Here is an 18617-nt window from a genome sequence, read left to right on the forward strand (position 1 = left end):
TTTTTACACAAATATGCAAATAATCATAAAATCATATGAGTAAAAACTTCATTTAATCCATATTAAAACTGTAATATATATATGTTAATATCATTTAAATTTAATTATATATCATATACAATAGATAAGATTGATTGTTTTGATTTATTTACCTTAAAATGATTGTGAATAAATAAGAGTGTTAGTTTGATTTATGTGCATACGCCAGTTTATTACATAATTATTAACCTAAGTATGTATCTCTTTAATATTTATTCTGCAAAAGGTGCAGATCTTAACCTAAGTATGTATCTCTTTAATTATTTTAAATCATAAACATTTTCTAAATGAAGTAAGTGATTTTTGACCTAATTTGTTTTTAAAAATGGGACAAGCTCATCAGTAAACAAATTATGTAATTAACAAAAAAATAAAAAAAAAACTTGTTTAAAGACCAAAATATTAATTCAATCAAGAATATAAATTTATTTTTCCGTATAATATTTTTAAAATATTTTTTATATAAACTTATCATGCGCAATGCGCAGATCTTATCCTAGTAAATGTATTATTCTTCAAAAATCAACAAAATGGGCATGTATTTATAATTTAACATAAATATATTAGCATGCTTTTTTTTTTTTTGTGAATCAAAGCTTGCATTTAAAGGGATCATGTTTGGTACATAGACAGAGCCTGTTTGGCAACAGAGTCTGTCATACAGTTATCCAATCTAGGAATAAACTTAAACTTAACAGAATTAAACAGAGGGGAAAGTAGTTGAATGTCGATGAGGAGAGTCGCGATCTCAAGGTGTCTACATTTAGAGTTCACAAGTTTGATGAGGGTCTGTGAGTCTGAAAGTATCAAGAGATCTGTTGTTCCACGATGTAGGGCAGAGGTCATGGCCTTTCGCAAGGCCAATGTTTCCGCCATCAATGGCGACACTACAGAAGTTTCGGTCGCTGAGTGAGAGGAAGATGATACCGCATCATCGATGATCCAAGCAAGACCAGCGCATTTTGTCACCGGATTCCAAGCTGCATCTGTGTACATGCGTGTGAGTGAGGGGTCTGGATCTGGATCCTGGGCGATACGGTTTTGGATTGATGGGGTTTTGGAGGATTGATCTTGAGCAAAAGTCCACTCCCTAGCCTCACAGATGGCTTTCAAAAGGGTCTCCTTTGGTGTGAAAACTCGCTTCTGGAAAATCAATTGGTTTCTAGAGATCCATAGGTTCCAACAGATTGAAGCTGAAAGCGTGCCCGGACCCAGGCCGATTGGTGGGAGAGATGGGATCCGTCGGAGGAGGTCTAGTCCACTGTTAGTAGTAATCAGAGAGCTAGGGTCAAAGATCGATGCAAGCGGAGCTATACTCCAGACTTCTTTAGCATAGTCGCAATTAAAGAGCATATGAGCGACTGATTCCATTTCATTGCATCGAGGGCAGCGGGTTGAGAGGGGGATGTTCCTAATGGCAAACTGTTCACCTACTGGCAGAGCCGCATGTAGGGAGTTCCAGAGAAAAACTTTTATTTTTTCTGGGGTTTTTAGGTTCCAGACATTTGCCAACCAGTCCACTGTTGGTTCTGATGTAGGGGTCTCAGCAAGGCATGACTGTTCTTCCTTTGCCATGTAGCCTGATTTTACAGTGTAGTCCCCAGAGGCCGTCTTGAGCCATACCATCTCATCAGGTGCATTACAGATGGATGGTTTGAGTTGGAGGATCGATTGCTTGTGGAAAGGGAGGATACTTTCGATCTTTTGAGTATCCCACGATGTGGAGTTTGGAAGCATCAGGTCTGATACTCTTAACTCTTTAAGAGCTTCCGGTGCGGGTCCATAGGGGCGTTGTTGATCTGTGGTCGAAAGCCAAGCATCGTCCCACACCCTGATATCATTCCCTGAGCCCACGATCCATCCCAGCTGGTTAATGAGTAAGTCTCTTCCAATGAGGATCCCTTTCCAGCCATAGGAGGACGATGTGGAGGCTTTTATTGATAAGAAGTTTTCATCCTTGCAGTATTTTCCCAAAAGGCAGCGAGCAAGGAGACAGGAGGGATTTTTAAGGATTCTCCAGCTGAGTTTTGCAAGCAAAGCATCATTGAAGGTAGCAATTTCCTTAAAACCCAAACCTCCCTGTTTTTTTGATCTTGCCATTCGCTTCCAGGATATCCAAGACATTTTTCTTTTATCATGTGAATCATCCCACCAAAATCTTGTCAGTAATGATTGGATTTGTGCGCAGAGAGTAAGGGGGAGCTTGAAGCAGGACATTGCATGGGAAGGCATAGCAGAGAGTACAGTGCGCAGCATAATCATCTTGCCTGCTCGAGAGAGGAATTTGGAGGACCAGCTGATGGACTTGATCTTGATCCTGTTTACAATATTTGCGAAGCCATCTCTCTTACGCCGACCAAATTTCTCCGGTAATCCAAGGTAGATACCAAAGCCCCCATCATTATCTATGCCTAGGATCAGCTTGATTTGGTCTTTTCTGGCTAGGATTGTTCCTTTAGAGAAGGAAACAGCCGATTTTTGTAAGTTGATAAGCTGGCCAGAGACTGATGCATAGGTAGCTAGGATCTTGTTTAGGGTCTGTGCATTTTGCTCATTAGCTTTACAGAAGAACATAGTATCATCTGCAAATAACAAATGATTGATAGGCGGGGCTCCCGATGAGATCTTGATTCCTTTTAGAGTTCCCTTGCTTTGACCCATTGTGCATAGGCTCGAGAGTAGTTGGCTGCAGAGGATGAATAAATACGGGGAGAGTGGATCTCCCTGTCTGATTCCACGTCCTGGTGTAACATGTCCCCTTGATGCATCGTTGATGATGAACGAGTAGCTAACAGTAGTAATGCATTGCATAATCCACTCTGTCCAGATAGGATGAAACCCAAACCTCAGGATAGCCATAATCCATTGCATATTAGCATGCTTAATATGAAGATAAATTACATACTATACAATAATAGCATATGTAACTTAATTTACATATTATATATTATTAATAATTTATGTATAATACTAAAAAAAAATTAATCATTCAGATAATGATTCAGTATACCAGAAGATGGTAAATTTTATCTATCAATATTATATAATAATATTGATGTTAACATAATTTTGGTAGAATATTATTCATTCATTATTTTAATAATAAATCATCAAAACTAAATATTCATTAAGGGTAACAACGACATTAATTGGTGTATCGTTGTTTTGTAAAGCACTCGGATCAAAATTTTGATAATTTTAATTATATTCTGTTTAAATGATTTTAATTATTGAGAAGAAAACATAAATCTCACTTTGTTTCAAGTTATTTCCCTTAATATCAAGTTTAAGAAATCATACTACTGAATGGTCAGATACAAATAAAACTTTATCAACAAGCTAAATATTCTATTCTTTTTTTTGATGAAATGTGAAATTTATTGATAAAAGTAAAAAATAGACATTTATAGAAGAATAAACCTAAAAAGAGGGTGAACGACCTATTTCCACCCCAAAAGTATCATATAGTAATGGTTCCACACAATCTTTCATCCTCGACCTAAATCCACATATTAGAAGTATTAAAACCTATTTTTCCCTAATCCAAAAGATCAAAACCCGTATCTCTGTAATGTATTAAGTATGAACTAAAATCCACACAATCCGATTTAGATTGGTTTACTATTCAAAAATTTGAAACTTAACCAATGGCTAACCTAATTGAATCGATACAATCTGATTTTAAAAATTTACCAAATTCTGATTGGGAAGTTGGGTCGGATTTGTATTTGGATCTCAGGTTGGGCCGGGTTTTAAATTCAGTCTAAAACATACTAACTTGGTATCAGTTTACGTTCAAACCATTTAAACAAAGTCAAACTTTCATTTATGGGTATATGAGTTTCGATCTTTCTGACTGGGGAGAAATAATTTTTAATTCTTATAATATGTGGAACTAGGTCGAAGTTGAAAGACTGTATGAAACTGCTACTATATGATACTTCTGGTGTGAAAATAAATCGTTTACCAGAAAAAAGAAGTTATGCAGAAGCAGGTCCGGCCTAGTAAAATAAATAATTGGTGCCCCCACAGAAGACCTTTGACACTAATGTGATACTGTTGATTTTTGATGCTTTTAAATTATTAATGTACTAGGTGACGGATGATAATATTATACAAAAAAAATACATGTTATGTTTATAATGTTATAATTATTGAATAATAATTAAAAATTTTAAAATTTTAGCATTTAATAGTTTGATAATCAAAAATTTCAGTATATATTTTTAGAAGATATTAAACAGTATTTAAATCTAAAATTCGCAGATAAACTAATTTTTATTTTAGCACTGAAAAAAAATCTAAAATATCAACTATTGAAATTGTAAGATTTCACTTATGAACGTATATGTAACAAAAAATCACTTAAATAAATTATATTTAATATATAAATAATATGTTATAATTTTATATGATTTATTTTGTTAAAACATAATAACCATAAGTCGCTTAAATTAATTATATTTTAATAGATAAGATAATAAGTGTGAAATAATTCTATATGATTTATAAATCATTATAAATATACATTTATACAATTATAATTAGATCTAGAAGCATTTACCATTTTGCATCTAAACTAGATGTGCTCAAGATTTATATAAATAGATTTGATAAAAGTCTCATAAATGATTTAGAAACTCTAATAAAATGATTTTGTAGGCCAGAGTTAAAAATGTTTTTAAATAGTTTCAAAATCTTTATAAATAATTTATAAATCTCGTGTGGTTTTAAAAAACATAAAATTTCTAATAATGCCTTGTATACACATCTAAATCTTTATATAAGAATATACAACCATTATATATTTTTTCTATAATTATACAATTAGTTACCATAAATTATTATTTATAATATTACTCATGCGTTTTGGTAACTTGTATTAATTGGTTATAGAGTTTCCTTTTATTTTTTAGATTTGATTAAAATAAATTTTTAATAAAAATTATCAACCAATCAAATTATAACAATTTTTTGAAACTTCACCTATGAACGACACGCTAGCACAGCATAAGTCACTAAAATGACTTCTCAATTAATATATAGAGAGATTTGGCGCATAAAGCCCTAGCTTCACATGCTTTAGGTCAGGGTAGGTCCCGTACAAAAAAGAGATGCGATTTTACTTTCTTAATATTATGTTGAATGGAATTTGAACACTGTCATAAAGATTATTATGATTTAGATTAAACCGTACCCACACTGCCACACACTCTAACTGATTAACTGTAGAACCTATATTGCACCAGTTCATTCCCTATGTAGCTACTGACAAAAGGAAAAATCCAATCCCTATATTTTGTGATCAAGTAATTCATTTGAGAGTCCATGGCGCAGCCTCAAGCTTCAAGTTGACGTTCGCTGAATCCCCCAACATCGACTTGCTTCTTTGTGTTTCACTTATTCAAGCAAATAACCGAAAACAAGGGAGATAAGAACTTCAAAGCTCTGACTAATTTTCAATAAAAGGTGGTCCTCTGTACAAGACGACTTATCTCTTTAAATACACGTTTGAAGAAAGAAAACCTTAATATCTATTACACAATCCTAATAGTATTAGTAAAACCCCATACCATAAATAAAAGCCCAACTAATAATTAAAAGTAGTCTTCCGCCTTGCCTAGTGACAAAACGTGAAAGCAGAGGCGGACGTAGAGGATGTGTTGGATCAGCCCCCTAGAAGAAGATTCGCCTCTGAATCTTGATCGTCGTTATCACCATAAAACTTGGAAAGAAACTTCACATTCAACACGTTGGCCGCCTTAATATGATCAGGCAGCTCGAGGCGATAGACGTTGTCATTTATGCGTTCCAATACCTTAACGTGTCCAATCTTTCGCAACTGTAGCTTGTTATATTATGTGCAGGAAGAATATCTTTGTCAGTACTACCCTACCCAAACCAAATCACCTAGCGAGAATAGCACTTCCGGATGATGACAAGTACCCCCACTCGCTTTATGGGTGTTGCCTGGATGGTGTTTCATGGATGAGGTTTGATTGTGATTCATTCTTCGCTAATCTTGTTATTAATGAGAGTTTTCATTCTCGTTTTAAAATTTCCAGTCTATGATTTTAGCTTCCATGGCTTCCTCTTTATCCAATAATAACAAAATCAAGTCTAAACTCAATCACCACCTGCTCTGGCACCTCCTCTCCAAAATCTCTCAACTTTTAAATTAGATTTCGAGGGAAAGTTTATGCAAGTTTCGAGAGAAGAAAAAGAGAAGTAATGGTAGAGATTAATTGGTCGACCTCTAATTGGTTTTAAGTTTAGTTGAGGATATATTGAGTTTTTCTTACTCATACCAAAGTGTGCAAGAAGTTGAAAGTGCGTGTCTAATTGAACTTTTAAAATATGTGTATGATCAAAATTTAAATTTTTCCAAACTTAATGATGTAGAATAGATAATTCTGCGGTAACTTATCAGATATATAGTTGACAAAATATGTATATATTGTATAATAAGTATGTGGAACACTAAGCACCAATCTTGTGAAAAAAAATCCATGTCAGTAATATCCAAGAGGGACTGTCCATGATGAACCCCAAATTTTCTCATTGCGCAAACTTAGCCTGCTCAGCTGAGAGATCCAATGCCTTCTGAGTAACAAACGTGTCATCAAAGGTATCTTATTGTTTTTTTTTTTACACAACTCCAGAGGGGAGCCGGAGAACAAGCTGGCCTCCGAAAACACTGCACAAGAAATATCAAAACAAAATGACTCAAATAGGCTTTGCAGATGATGCAAAACGGAGGAGACTACCTTTTAACGTAGTAGTAACAGAAGTCTGCCAAGATGAATGTTTGCACGACTTCTGAGATTAAGAACATCGATGGCCATAGTCCGTATCCCAGTGCTACTAGCAGGTGTCCCCGGGTGTCCACTAACTGTTATGCGACAGAATAAAAAAACACAAGTAAACTTTTACTCTCACTCTCTCTATCTTTCAAAGTTTAGAACTTACCTGTAAGACCCAGTGCGCACAGCTAAGGAATCTCGCAACTCCTAGTGCAAAAACATAGTGAGCCGTGAAGGGTTCCACAATCTGAATGATCCAAACACATAAGCAGGACTACTTACAATTGTGTTTTTACTTCTAAAGTTGATCTTCATAAAAATTGACATACCTTGGTGTTCTGCATCACTCTCAGCTGTGGCAGTACTGAAACAGCTTCCAGGTAGACACAGAATGCCCAGGATATTCTATTCAATATATTATGTGAAGTTGATGGATGGATCAACACAGCTAACACAGCACAGGGCACAAGCTGTAAAAGAAAAAAAATATTTTTAATGTGACTTTTTTTAAAGGCAATATATATATATATATAATCAAACCTGAGTAGCCAGCAAGGAACCAAAGAAGGAAGATAAAACATTGTTAACGATGCTGAAAAGAATACCATATAGACACACTTACGACATAATAAAGAGGAAGGGTGTCTTTGTCCACCATGTAACTAGCTTTTAACTTAAAACGGATCATAAAAATAACCCATAGTGTCGCAGCCAAAGTAGCCAAGTCAAGAATGGTATGTATGTCGTATTCCATAACCAAGCTGCAGTAAAGCCTCACAGCTAGAAATGTAGCTGTTAGCTCCTGTGATTTCAATGACAATCCTGCAAAAAGGAGGAGACACAACAAGCAAAGCTCAATAATTACTAATCCTAACCATAATAAACGCTTCATCTTAATCTGTAATGAGGATATGCTGATCCAACTAAATTAGCAATAACAAACTCCTGCTATGTTTTTTTTTATTATATTCACACAGAGATTAAAATTATCAGGCTGAAGTAAAACAAGTGTGTCCTAAGAACCGACAAAGTTATTTGAATCTCAACTTCAAAGCCGTGAACTGGAGTTGGTAATATAATAAAAAAGAAACAAGTCAAAGCAAAGTACCAGCACAAGTCTTTTCCTTGGTGAGTTTATAGATAAGAAGAGAGATTCCAATGGAATGAACAGATTCGGCTGCGACGAAAAGATTGTCGTGATCGTGAACGATGAACTTCAGCAGAACAAGAGCCGTTATGCCCGACGCAACTGCAAGGAAAACTTTTACCTTTGGAGGCTGTCTCCTCACCCATGTCGACACGGCGTGGATCGGAGACTTGGTCGTCCTCATGCTCGATAGTCGATTCCTTCTTCTTTCTGTAGCTTTCTGGGTAAAGTGACGCAGGAAGTCTTAACAAAGTGACACACGAAAATGATAGTCAGGCTTGGATGGGCTGAGTCACCCAATTAAAAACCCCATAGGCCACTAAACTACTCTAATCACCTATGGTTTGACAATATTTTTTTGTCATTCAAAAAAAGAAAATATAAAATATATAAAAATGTCATCAGAATTATATTTGATTACTATTTTGATTTATTATTAGGGAAAATCTCCAAAATAGCACATTTTTAAGTTTATATTACAAAAATAACATTCAAAAACTAAAATGACCAAAATAGCATTTTATCTTTTGAAAAATTTAAATTTTTTTATTTTTTAAAATTTGAAATCTTATCCCAAAACCTCACTTCTCAACTCTAAACCCTAAAACCTAAACTCTAAACCCTAAACCCTAAATTCTAAACTCTATACCCCACCCCTTGAGTGCTATTTTTGTGACTTTTAGCCTTGAGTGCTAGTCAGATATGGACTGCACACATTTGGAAACTGAATTTCAATCCTTCAGACTGCGCATCGTTCAGTGAAGCCTTCATGGCTTCAAGGAGCCATATCAATCTCCCACCGTTGGGAGTGACAGGAAATTTGTTCCCATGGCTATGCTGGGGAATTTGGATGGCGAAAAACTACCTTATATTTGAAAGCAGAGCCTCTCTACCTGCGGACATTGTTTCGAGATCAACCAGAAATGCAAGGGAATGGTGGGAAGCCCAACCGACCTCACCCGCAGTCCCACTGGGACAGAACCGTATGACCACTACAGCCTCAGGAACGACAGGTATGATTATTTGCTGTTCTGATGCGGCATGGCAGGCGACGACGAACAGAGCAGGCTGTGGCTAGATATTCACAGAGGAAAGAGGCGAATGCATTCTACAGGGGACTGCAACTTTCGATCACACAGTCTCTCCATTAATGGCGGAAGCCTTAGCTATTAGATCAGCCCTCCTCCACGCCCTTGAAGCGGGTTTCACAAGAATCTGTATAAAATCAGATTGTCAAGCACTTGTTGCTGTTATCACCTCGACACATCACCCGACGGAGCTCTACGGAATCACTCGGGACATCGAGCATCTATCCCTTTCTTTTGACTGCATTGCGTTTACTTTCATTCCTAGAAACCTTAATGTTATGGCTGATTCACTAGCCAAATCAGTCCTGTACTTGGCATCCGCCAACTAAACTTCTTCGGTTGGACTGCTTCTTTCGTATTTATAATATTGGTGTTCAAAAAAAAAAAAGCCTTGAGTGCTAGTTTGGGAACAAAAACTTGATTTAGTGCTATTTTGGTCTTTTTCTCTTATTATTAGTATAATAATTTATTTGTATTTATATTATAATTATTTCTATGACATATCTATCTTATTAAAATAAAATAAGTTTTCTGTTATGTTAATTACGAGAAATGTCATTGGTTTTAAAGTTTGGTGAACAAAATCATGGATCATTACATATCAATATTCTTTTGTATTTTCCGTGGACCGCTTCATATTTGTACTAAGTTCATAACACATTAATTATTATTCATTGATTTTATACATAAGGAATAATAAAATAACACATATGTCTACAATCTTCATTTCTCGTGGGTATTTATTTTATATGTATTGATATATAATGTCATACAATGAAACGAATTATATTGATGTTTTATTCAATTTTTTCAGTTTATTCCATTACCCATATAAAATATTTTATAAATACAAGATGATTTAAACAAACATATCAATTTATTTCTGTTATAAAATTCAAAACAAACTTTGATCAATGAGTGATGGAAAAAAAACATTGAGTCTAACTGGTGACCAAAGAATGAAAGAGAATAATGCATTTTTTGTTATTTCTAATTGTTTTTACCATTTATAAGAAATATTTTTTTCCTTTTCATTCATTCTCATTCATTTTATTCTATAAAAATATATAACAAATTTGTTCCTCACTAAAATTGATAAGGAATAATTTTACTTTTCATTCTTATAATTTGATTCCTCTGCATTTTTTTTTCTAGTCATTTATAATATTCATTTTTTATATAACTGAATCCACCTAGGACAAAAATAGTTAAAATGAATAATATATATATATATATATGTAAACATAAGTTATGTGTAAGACGTAAAATACATAGATTATATAAAAAAAATAGTAACTAAAAATAATTCCATCAAAACCTAGTTATGGCACAAAAATTCTTGATTTACCAGATTTTATTTGGACTTTTTCTATATAGGCAAAAATAGCTTATTATTACAATACTAAACATTTATGTTATATTAGCTTACATATATTTTAAACAGTTTAGTTTATTGTTTTTTTTTTGTTGCAGAGTGTCATTTTATTTCAATATATATTGTGGTTTAAAATATTTAACTAAAATATTCAAAAAAATTGACTCGTATATATAGAGATGTAAACAAAGTTTTTAATAAGTCGTGTGCAAAAAATGTCAAAATGACTTCTATGGTGGAAGAGATGGGTTAACTAATTCTTTGACCTCTTTTGTTGTCAGAATTATGCACATTTTATTTTTCTCCTTGGATAAACCGTATTCGATTAGATTACAAAAATTATACTATAAAAGATCAGATCGATCTGAATTCCTAGAAAATCATACATTAGGCAGGAGGACACATAAGTCTATTGTATACGAGATGAGTGGAGCAACGTGGACTGAGTGTCTTTTTCGTTGTAGGCCACTGAGATAAGCTTCCTTATTGTTTTCATGTCTTAACCACCAATCACTCACATTTCACATCCAAATCCACAATATGTGAAATCCAACTCGATCTGACTAATCTTTGCTTCCCAATGAGCAATTGTGGATTGAAAATTCATCTTCACAAGTTATTAATTAATCAGCGTAAAAAAAATTAAATTATTAGAATATAGTTACTTGTTAATCTTTTTCATTTATGACTCTCTTTTTATGTAATGTGGAAATGCGTTTAAGTTTACCTACATGTTTTTGTGGGACGGTAGCTTAATTAGATGAAAACCAAACCAAAAATACAAAAAATGCTAGATGTGTATAATTATCGATCATATATCTCTAGAAAATTAGACAAATGACCCAGCTTATTCACATCTTACACATGTAAATGAACATATGGAATCCCTTTACTACCCACTAGTACTACTAATGGTTTTCCAAAACAGTGCAGCATGGACCACAATAATTTCAATTACTATACCTAACAAACCATTATCTCTCTCCCTCTTTGTTTTTTATCATCTTCCATGTAATGAAAAGCATTCCATAAACCACTAACCACTAAACAAACTAAAATCGAAAAAAAAAAACAGTGGGCGATATGCATTACCACGGGTGCTGTTGCGGACGGTGTGGAGTATCCACGTCGCCGTTGCCGGTAATAGTCATGATCACGGTGGCGCTCGTCCTCTTGGCGCTTTCCTCCGCCGTAAAATTTGAGGTTTCCCTCTCCTCAGGCGAAGATATGCTGAGCTGGCTCCTCCTAGCTGCGGTTCCATTGGCTCTACTCTTTGCCCTGCGATGTTTCTCTTGCCTTGAAACGGCGAAGCGATCCGTCTACTACTGTCCATGCGGCCGCTGGAAATGCGTTTGCTACTACTAGCTATCTAGTTTTGAACGCGGTTAGTGTCGTTGCGTTTACGTTTTTGTAAATCAATAATTTCGTTTTGTAGGTATTGTCGATGTTAACGTGAAGGATATGTGGCGTGATCAGACTTTTGTGTGTTAAATTTGACGAACGTGATCGGCTATAATATTCAATTTTATAAATAAAAAATTAACATAGCTTATGTTTGTGTGATCTTGGTTATATGTGTTTTTGATTATGAAAAATGTTATTCCGAGGAAAAAAATCAAAGGACTTCGCTGACAAAAAAAAAAATCAAAGGAATTGAACAGTAAAATTTCAGGTACATATTTTATATGAAATGATAGGAATAGCAAAAGAATTAAAATTGAACAATGGCGCTCGATTTCTTCATAATTAATTAATGATGTTGAAATTACACAAGTGTAATTATGCTAGTTTGTGGCTTTTTTTTATATTGATTAACAGTAAGAACTTAGGTGGTTAGGTCAAATCATATTCGTCATCTTTTGAATTTTGTGTAGCTTTGGTTAAAAGATCGTAAGTCATTTTTCTGTCATCTTTGAATTTTGGGAGTTGCTTATTGAAGAGGTGATTAATGATAACAATTAAAGCAAAAGAAAATAAGGAAATGAGATTATGACGCTCCACCAACAATTGGATAGGTGTAGTAGGAGGAGCCCATCACAAAAGAGAAAAGCCAACATAAATAAAAACTCATATCTAATTCGAGTGACCAATTATCTGTATACACGTTAAAGTTACTATTATCTTTTACGTTTGAGAAAATATAAAACTCGATCGTTGCTAGGGAGTGGAAGCATATATTTTTAAAAATAACTTTAATACTTACTATTCAGTTAAAGCTTCATCTGTCGGTCACATACATAGTAGATAATATTTCTAACCTAAAGGGTGGTTTCTACAAGTTTGCATCGGCACATAAAAGCAAGAGATAGAAAGAAAGAAGAAGAGTTTCTCTCATCGTAATCATCATCAAAAATAATCATGGCGTATGGAGACAGCAGATCAGGACCGTCCATCTTGGATTCATTCTCGCTTTCGCCTCTACCGTACCCGGTCCTTTTAATCCTAGCCGTGGCTTCGGTGTTCCTAATGACATCATGGTACTGGAGCTTCGAAGATGCAGCAGAATCCGCGGGAGAGCAGATGAATCTTGCTCTTCTCTTGATCCCTCTCCTTCTCATAGTCTTGGTTAGGTGGTTATCCACCGTGGAGAATCCAGACGCGTTTCTAGGGATGTTTTCGAACCGTCGTCAGACGTACGGGAGTCCCAGCGCCGGGGATGAAGGCGGAAGCTCGCCGTGGGGAGTGGCGGCGATTATAGTTCTGTTGCTTGTTTTGCTTCAGTATCAGTCAAGTTTCTTGGAGATGTGGTTTGGTTGATTTAAGTGTAGTTCTTTTTTCTTTTCTTTTTATGTTTTTGTCGTTTATTTTAGTGCAATATAAAAAATGATTTTCAGAATTTTATTCTTTTGTTTGGTTTATCACATACTACAACTTACTACGAGGTTGAGGATCTCGTGAGTTGGGTTATCCGATCTCTTCTTCTCTTTTGTTTACACGTGGTACCGTCTGATTAACGTCAGTGGATGGAGTAAAATGTAAATAAGCCCACCCAACTCACGAGAGTTTTTTCGATTTTGTAAAATAAAGTTAAGTGTTATAAAATATCATGATTTGTTCCTTGATTTGTGCATGATATTCATACACAATGTCACCACTAAAATACTATAAGATCTAATTAATTTTTTCTTAAAAACATTTGGATAAAAAAATGATGCATCAAACCGAACCGAACCGTCAGTCAGCTTCTGGACTAAAAAAGCGCGTGAGGGGCAGATGTCTTTGGACGCGTGTGAGGTAAAAATCAAACTCGTGAATGAAAAAAAGACAAATGTACCCTTTGAGACAGAGAAACTCAGGAGAACCACACCAACCCTCATCGCCTTCTATCTCTGCACTTATTCCTTCACCTTTTAGTTTGAGAGACTTCGAGAGAGTCGCACAGTCTCTTTCGCCTTTTTTTTATCCACTTTCTCGCTACACGCCAAGTCTAAGACCACCTTCTCTCTCTCTGTCTCTATGGCTTCATCTCTCACTGCCCAAATATCCTGTGGCACTCAGCCCTCTGCCCCTTCTTTCTCCGGCCTCCGCCGCACTTGTCCCAAGCTCGACGCCGCCGTCTCCTTCTCTCACCAGCCCTTCTGCAACCGCGTTAACTCCTCAATCCGTCTCGTTTCCTCCTCGAACCGGTCGCCAAGAGGTGTCGTCGCCATGGCCGGATCCGGCAAGGTGTGTTGAAATGCTAGTAATGTTTTAATGGTTTAGAACTTGGAACGAAAGTGATTCCTGTCTAGTTTTAGTTTGCTGATAAGAACGTATTCAATGCTACGTTCTGGCTTTAGGATTTTTTTTTTACTGTACTTGCATATATTTGAGTTTATTATCGTGTCTTAACACTACTTTGTTTCTCTTTCTCTCTCTTATGTCGCAGTTTTTCGTCGGAGGAAACTGGAAGTGTGTAAGTACAATGTCCAAACGACTCAGAATCATCTTTTCATCTTCTATCTCGTATCTCTCCCTGAAACTAACAGTCTCTTGTGGGAATGTGTGTTTTTTTTTGTTAGAACGGGACTAAAGACTCCATCGCCAAGCTTGTCTCCGACCTCAACAGTGCATCCTTGGAAGCTGATGTAGGTGAGAGAGTTTCTGCTCTTATGTATTTAAATTGGGACATTGCTTCCTTTTTTTTCTCATTTTGAAAATGAAAGTCAAACTACCATCCTCATGCTGACCATTTGTTTCTTTAATGATGTGTTGTAGATGTTGTTGTGTCGCCTCCCTTTGTGTACATCGACCAAGTCAAATCCTCCTTGACAGACCGTATTGAGATATCCGGTCAGAACTCTTGGGTTGGGAAAGGTGGTGCCTTCACCGGTGAAATCAGGTTTACAGACAGAATATATTATTTTCTGTTTATATAAATATTAAAATTCTATGTAACATCTCACACGTGTCACCCATATAACAGCGTGGAACAGCTGAAAGACATTGGATGCAAGTGGGTCATTCTTGGGCATTCCGAAAGGAGACATGTCATCGGTGAAAAAGATGAGGTCAGTGAATTTATATACTTAAAATTAAAACTAGAACTAGTGAGTTTTTGCTTATGGTTTTGATCTGTTTTGTCAAATACAAACATAGTTTATTGGGAAGAAAGCTGCGTACGCATTGAGTGAGGGTCTTGGAGTAATAGCTTGTATCGGGGAGAAGCTAGAAGAGAGGGAAGCAGGCAAGACTTTTGATGTTTGCTTCGACCAATTAAAAGCCTTTGCTGGTATTACACACACACCTCCTATTTCCCTTTTTTTTTTCTTTTGTTACTACCTTATTTATATTTTTGTGTGTGTTTTTCAGATGCTGTGCCTAGTTGGGACAAGGTAGTGGTTGCATACGAGCCAGTATGGGCAATTGGAACTGGTAAAGTTGCATCTCCTCAGCAAGCACAGGAAGTCCATGTAGCTGTCCGTGATTGGCTCAAGAAGAATGTCTCTGAAGAAGTTGCTTCCAAAACGAGAATCATATACGGAGGTGCGTTTAGTTTTGTTTTTGTCCACGTTAAAATTGAAACATTTTGATTTGGTTATTATTATTTCTTACTTTCTCAATTGTACAGGTTCTGTCAACGGAGGCAACTGTGCAGAGCTTGCTAAAGAAGAAGACATTGATGGATTTCTTGTCGGTGGTGCCTCCTTGAAGGTTAGTATAGTTTACTTGTGAATATGGCAGCTGGTTGATGAATATAATGTAACTTATATAACCTTCCTTTGATGTGTGCCTCTAGGGGCCTGAGTTTGCGACCATTGTGAACTCTGTCACGTCCAAGAAAGTTACCGCTTGATTTGGGAACTATCAGTCAAGATGAGATGAGTAATAAAAGGGAGGTGTTCGGCGAGCTTCTTGTTGTTTTAGTTGTCTTCTTCTTTGTTCATGAACTAATAAATCGAAAACAAAAGTTGTTTCATGAGGTATGGTTTTTGAAGAGAGTTTGGCTCTGCAACAGTGAGAAAAAGGGTCTTTGATTAAAGATCTTTCTCTTGTAACTTTATATTAAAGTTATCACACTGTTTACTTGGAGTAAAGTTTAATTCGAGTGTCTCTTTACTATATAATCTTTAAAATTAATTCGTGTTTTTCTACACTTGAAGTGAACACAAGCCTCGGTTATTGTTGTCAAGTCTTAGTGATAAATCGTGACTATGAAACAATAAGATTTGTAATTAGTCTTCTGGTTCATGGTTAGTTTAAAAGTTTGTATTGGTCTTAAGGACAAATTCGAACCGATCTGGACCCTGCTGATCCAATTTTTTTTATCTTATTGTGGATAAACAGAAAGGTAAATTAATGATAAGTTAAAGGTTGTTTGAAGAGGAGAATAAAGTATGACAAGAAAGAGTGATAAAGATTGTCTAAAAAGTTACAAAATGCATGAACAAAAAAAAGGAAAGTAACGTTTATAAACCCTAAAGTTCCTCAAGACTCAACTTTAAAACTCGTAAACTCTTTCAAAACGCTAAAAGCGGAGTCTCTAAACACTGCGCTCTTTCTTAGTTCTTCTTGCTCTTTGATTTCCCAGACAATGTCTTGGCCAAATGAGTTCCCTGAAGGCAAACACACACACACACTTCAGTCACAACGAAGAAAAAACAAACTCTAAAAATAGAGCAAGAGAAAAAGATGCGAACCTCGAGCCATTCGTCCATTGATGCGTCGGTAGACCTGGTTCCTACTTCCACCTTTGACACCTTTTTGGTTTTCTGGTAAAGTAAAAAAGAGGAGATTGTCAAATAAATGTCATTGAACTTTTCAAATGAATAATTCCATAAAAATAGGACTGTCAGCAGCACAATTTGGTAGAGAAATAGGATGGCGGTTTTACCTTGGTGAGACGCTGGACTTGGCTGTATGCCCATAGACCGAGGAGGAGGAGGAGAGCAATTCCAAGTGTTATAAGGAAGACAGACTCGCCGCTGAGAAGACCTCCAGATTCAACTACCTCAATGGTCCCATTGTAGAAGACGCTCTGGTATGGCTTCCCCTCCACGTCGTAGATGATATAACCCACCAGATCAAATGCTCCAGGCTGTGCAAGATTACAGCAACACGGATTAACAGTTTTTGTTAATTAGAGTTGTTGTTTGTAGAATGTATTGTTTATTGTGTGTGGTTTACCTGCAGGTACTGGCTGACTGCAAAGATGTAAGGGAATGTCGCTTGAACAGAAGTTGGGATGGACGCATTGTTGTATCTCTGCAAATGAGTATGAGACCATCAGAAAACGGTTTTAACAGATAATATCAAAACAAATAAATTACACAACTGGTTTTGGAAAATATACGTGCGGTTGCTATGGCTACATTTCTACTGACAAGGACCAAAAACCCAAATCAATATGAAAACGAGTAATTTAAAATTCGTTCATTGGTTCTCCCTTTGGGATTTTTATAAATAGAAGCAAAGCATGCATCCAATCTCAAAAAGACAGAAACCCCCATATTATACAATTTTTTTTAAAAAAAAACACCAAATCCTAGAAATGTGTGTGTTTTAAAGAGGAAAAGGAAGTTACCATCATGGTGAGATTCTGAACCAACAGCTTATGATCATAAGGAAGATGGACGCTGGCCCTAATCCCCATCACACCTACGTGAGATTTGCCTGTTATGTCACACACACACACACACACACACACACACACAGTCAATTTACAAGATTATTACAGGCAACAGAAAAAAAAAACGAAAGAGAATCGGTATACCATCGTTCTTGATAGCAACAAGGAGCTCAGTCTCTTCTCCAGCTGGAACCACTGCAGGGAAAGAATCAAGAAGAAAACCTTAACGAAATCATTACAATTAACAATGGATAGAAGAAGAAATGATTGGTAACCTTTGGCACTGTTTTTGGGGAAAACAGAGACAGTCTCAACCCCTGGAGCAGAGGCTAAGTTGATATTATCCAAATCCTGATCATCCTCCTCAGCACCAGAATCGCTGTGCTCTCCCACAACATCGTCAACGATACTGGAATGATCCTCGGCATCTACTTGACATCTAGCAACTGTGGAAATGAAATGGAGAAGATAAAAATCAATGGATCTATCGAGTTTCTGTTGCATTTCAAAAAAAAAGGGAGCTCGGAATGCATAACACAAATTGCATTTAGTTTCCTGTTATCAACGAACGACAGACATGCACGAAGAAGACACTATATAAGAATCTATTATTACTCTAGGAACGTAACATTCTACGAAGACAGGATCAGATCCAGATCCGAACCACAAATCAATATATGAAATACAAATCCGTTATGGTAGACGCGATTAATCAAAACAGATCTAGATCTACAAGAGAGAGAGACCTTGAAGAAGCGGAGATGCAAGGAGAAGGAGAGCCAGGAACAAAACCCTAACATTCATCTTCGATGCCTTTTTTGTTATCGGGTCAACGGACACAAAATGCAAAGAGAATAGTGCAGATGTGTGTTCTCCTCCGATGCTATTTATGCTACTAGCTCATTCAAGAAAAAACACACTTATTACCATTGAAACTCGGAAAACGACAGCGTTCTTTTCTTGTTTCTCATTTGATTTTGTGATCATTTATTATTATAAGCTTTTTTATTATATACATCTGGATTCACAATCAGATTAGCTCCTTGTACATTCTTTGTTTGCATTTTAATTTGTAAGATCTTTCCAGCCCAAAAAAAATGAAAAATAATAAACTAAC

General features: G+C 35.9%; 6 protein-coding genes across 6 annotated transcripts; 3 read left to right on the forward strand and 3 right to left on the reverse strand.

The window, feature by feature from the left end:
* Window positions 1–651: 651 nt before the first annotated feature.
* LOC103842769 lies at window positions 652–2898 on the reverse strand. Its single transcript, XM_009119434.2, has one exon. It carries the CDS (start codon window positions 2896–2898, stop codon window positions 652–654), a length of 2247 nt encoding a protein of 748 aa, XP_009117682.2.
* Window positions 2899–6447: 3549 nt separating this feature from the next.
* On the reverse strand, window positions 6448–8386 carry LOC103842549 (ER lumen protein-retaining receptor erd-2.2). The gene is made up of 6 exons (XM_009119183.3): window positions 7951–8386; window positions 7465–7664; window positions 7172–7312; window positions 7009–7089; window positions 6807–6931; window positions 6448–6736 (listed from the first exon to the last, which is right to left on the reverse strand). The coding sequence occupies exons 1-6, from the start codon at window positions 8171–8173 to the stop codon at window positions 6688–6690; spliced, it is 819 nt and encodes a 272-aa protein (XP_009117431.1). The 5' UTR covers window positions 8174–8386; the 3' UTR covers window positions 6448–6687.
* A 2340-nt stretch (window positions 8387–10726) lies between these two features.
* On the forward strand, window positions 10727–12019 carry LOC103842551. The gene has a single exon (XM_009119185.3). It carries the CDS (start codon window positions 11536–11538, stop codon window positions 11815–11817), a length of 282 nt encoding a protein of 93 aa, XP_009117433.1. The 5' UTR covers window positions 10727–11535; the 3' UTR covers window positions 11818–12019.
* Window positions 12020–12290: 271 nt separating this feature from the next.
* Window positions 12291–13494, forward strand: LOC103842550. The gene has a single exon (XM_009119184.3). It carries the CDS (start codon window positions 12811–12813, stop codon window positions 13207–13209), a length of 399 nt encoding a protein of 132 aa, XP_009117432.1. The 5' UTR covers window positions 12291–12810; the 3' UTR covers window positions 13210–13494.
* Window positions 13495–13767: 273 nt separating this feature from the next.
* Window positions 13768–15985, forward strand: LOC103842552 (triosephosphate isomerase, chloroplastic). The gene is made up of 9 exons (XM_009119186.3): window positions 13768–14118; window positions 14321–14347; window positions 14454–14523; window positions 14650–14773; window positions 14858–14942; window positions 15031–15163; window positions 15244–15417; window positions 15503–15585; window positions 15671–15985. The coding sequence occupies exons 1-9, from the start codon at window positions 13909–13911 to the stop codon at window positions 15725–15727; spliced, it is 963 nt and encodes a 320-aa protein (XP_009117434.2). The 5' UTR covers window positions 13768–13908; the 3' UTR covers window positions 15728–15985.
* A 234-nt stretch (window positions 15986–16219) lies between these two features.
* On the reverse strand, window positions 16220–18525 carry LOC103842553 (translocon-associated protein subunit alpha). The gene is made up of 8 exons (XM_009119188.3): window positions 18247–18525; window positions 17776–17946; window positions 17645–17695; window positions 17456–17544; window positions 17059–17136; window positions 16766–16969; window positions 16572–16643; window positions 16220–16487 (listed from the first exon to the last, which is right to left on the reverse strand). The coding sequence occupies exons 1-8, from the start codon at window positions 18302–18304 to the stop codon at window positions 16434–16436; spliced, it is 777 nt and encodes a 258-aa protein (XP_009117436.1). The 5' UTR covers window positions 18305–18525; the 3' UTR covers window positions 16220–16433.
* Between the last annotated feature and the right edge of the window lie 92 nt (window positions 18526–18617).

Source organism: Brassica rapa, chromosome A09 (assembly GCF_000309985.2).
Source record: "Brassica rapa cultivar Chiifu-401-42 chromosome A09, CAAS_Brap_v3.01, whole genome shotgun sequence".
NCBI lineage: Eukaryota > Viridiplantae > Streptophyta > Magnoliopsida > Brassicales > Brassicaceae > Brassica > Brassica rapa.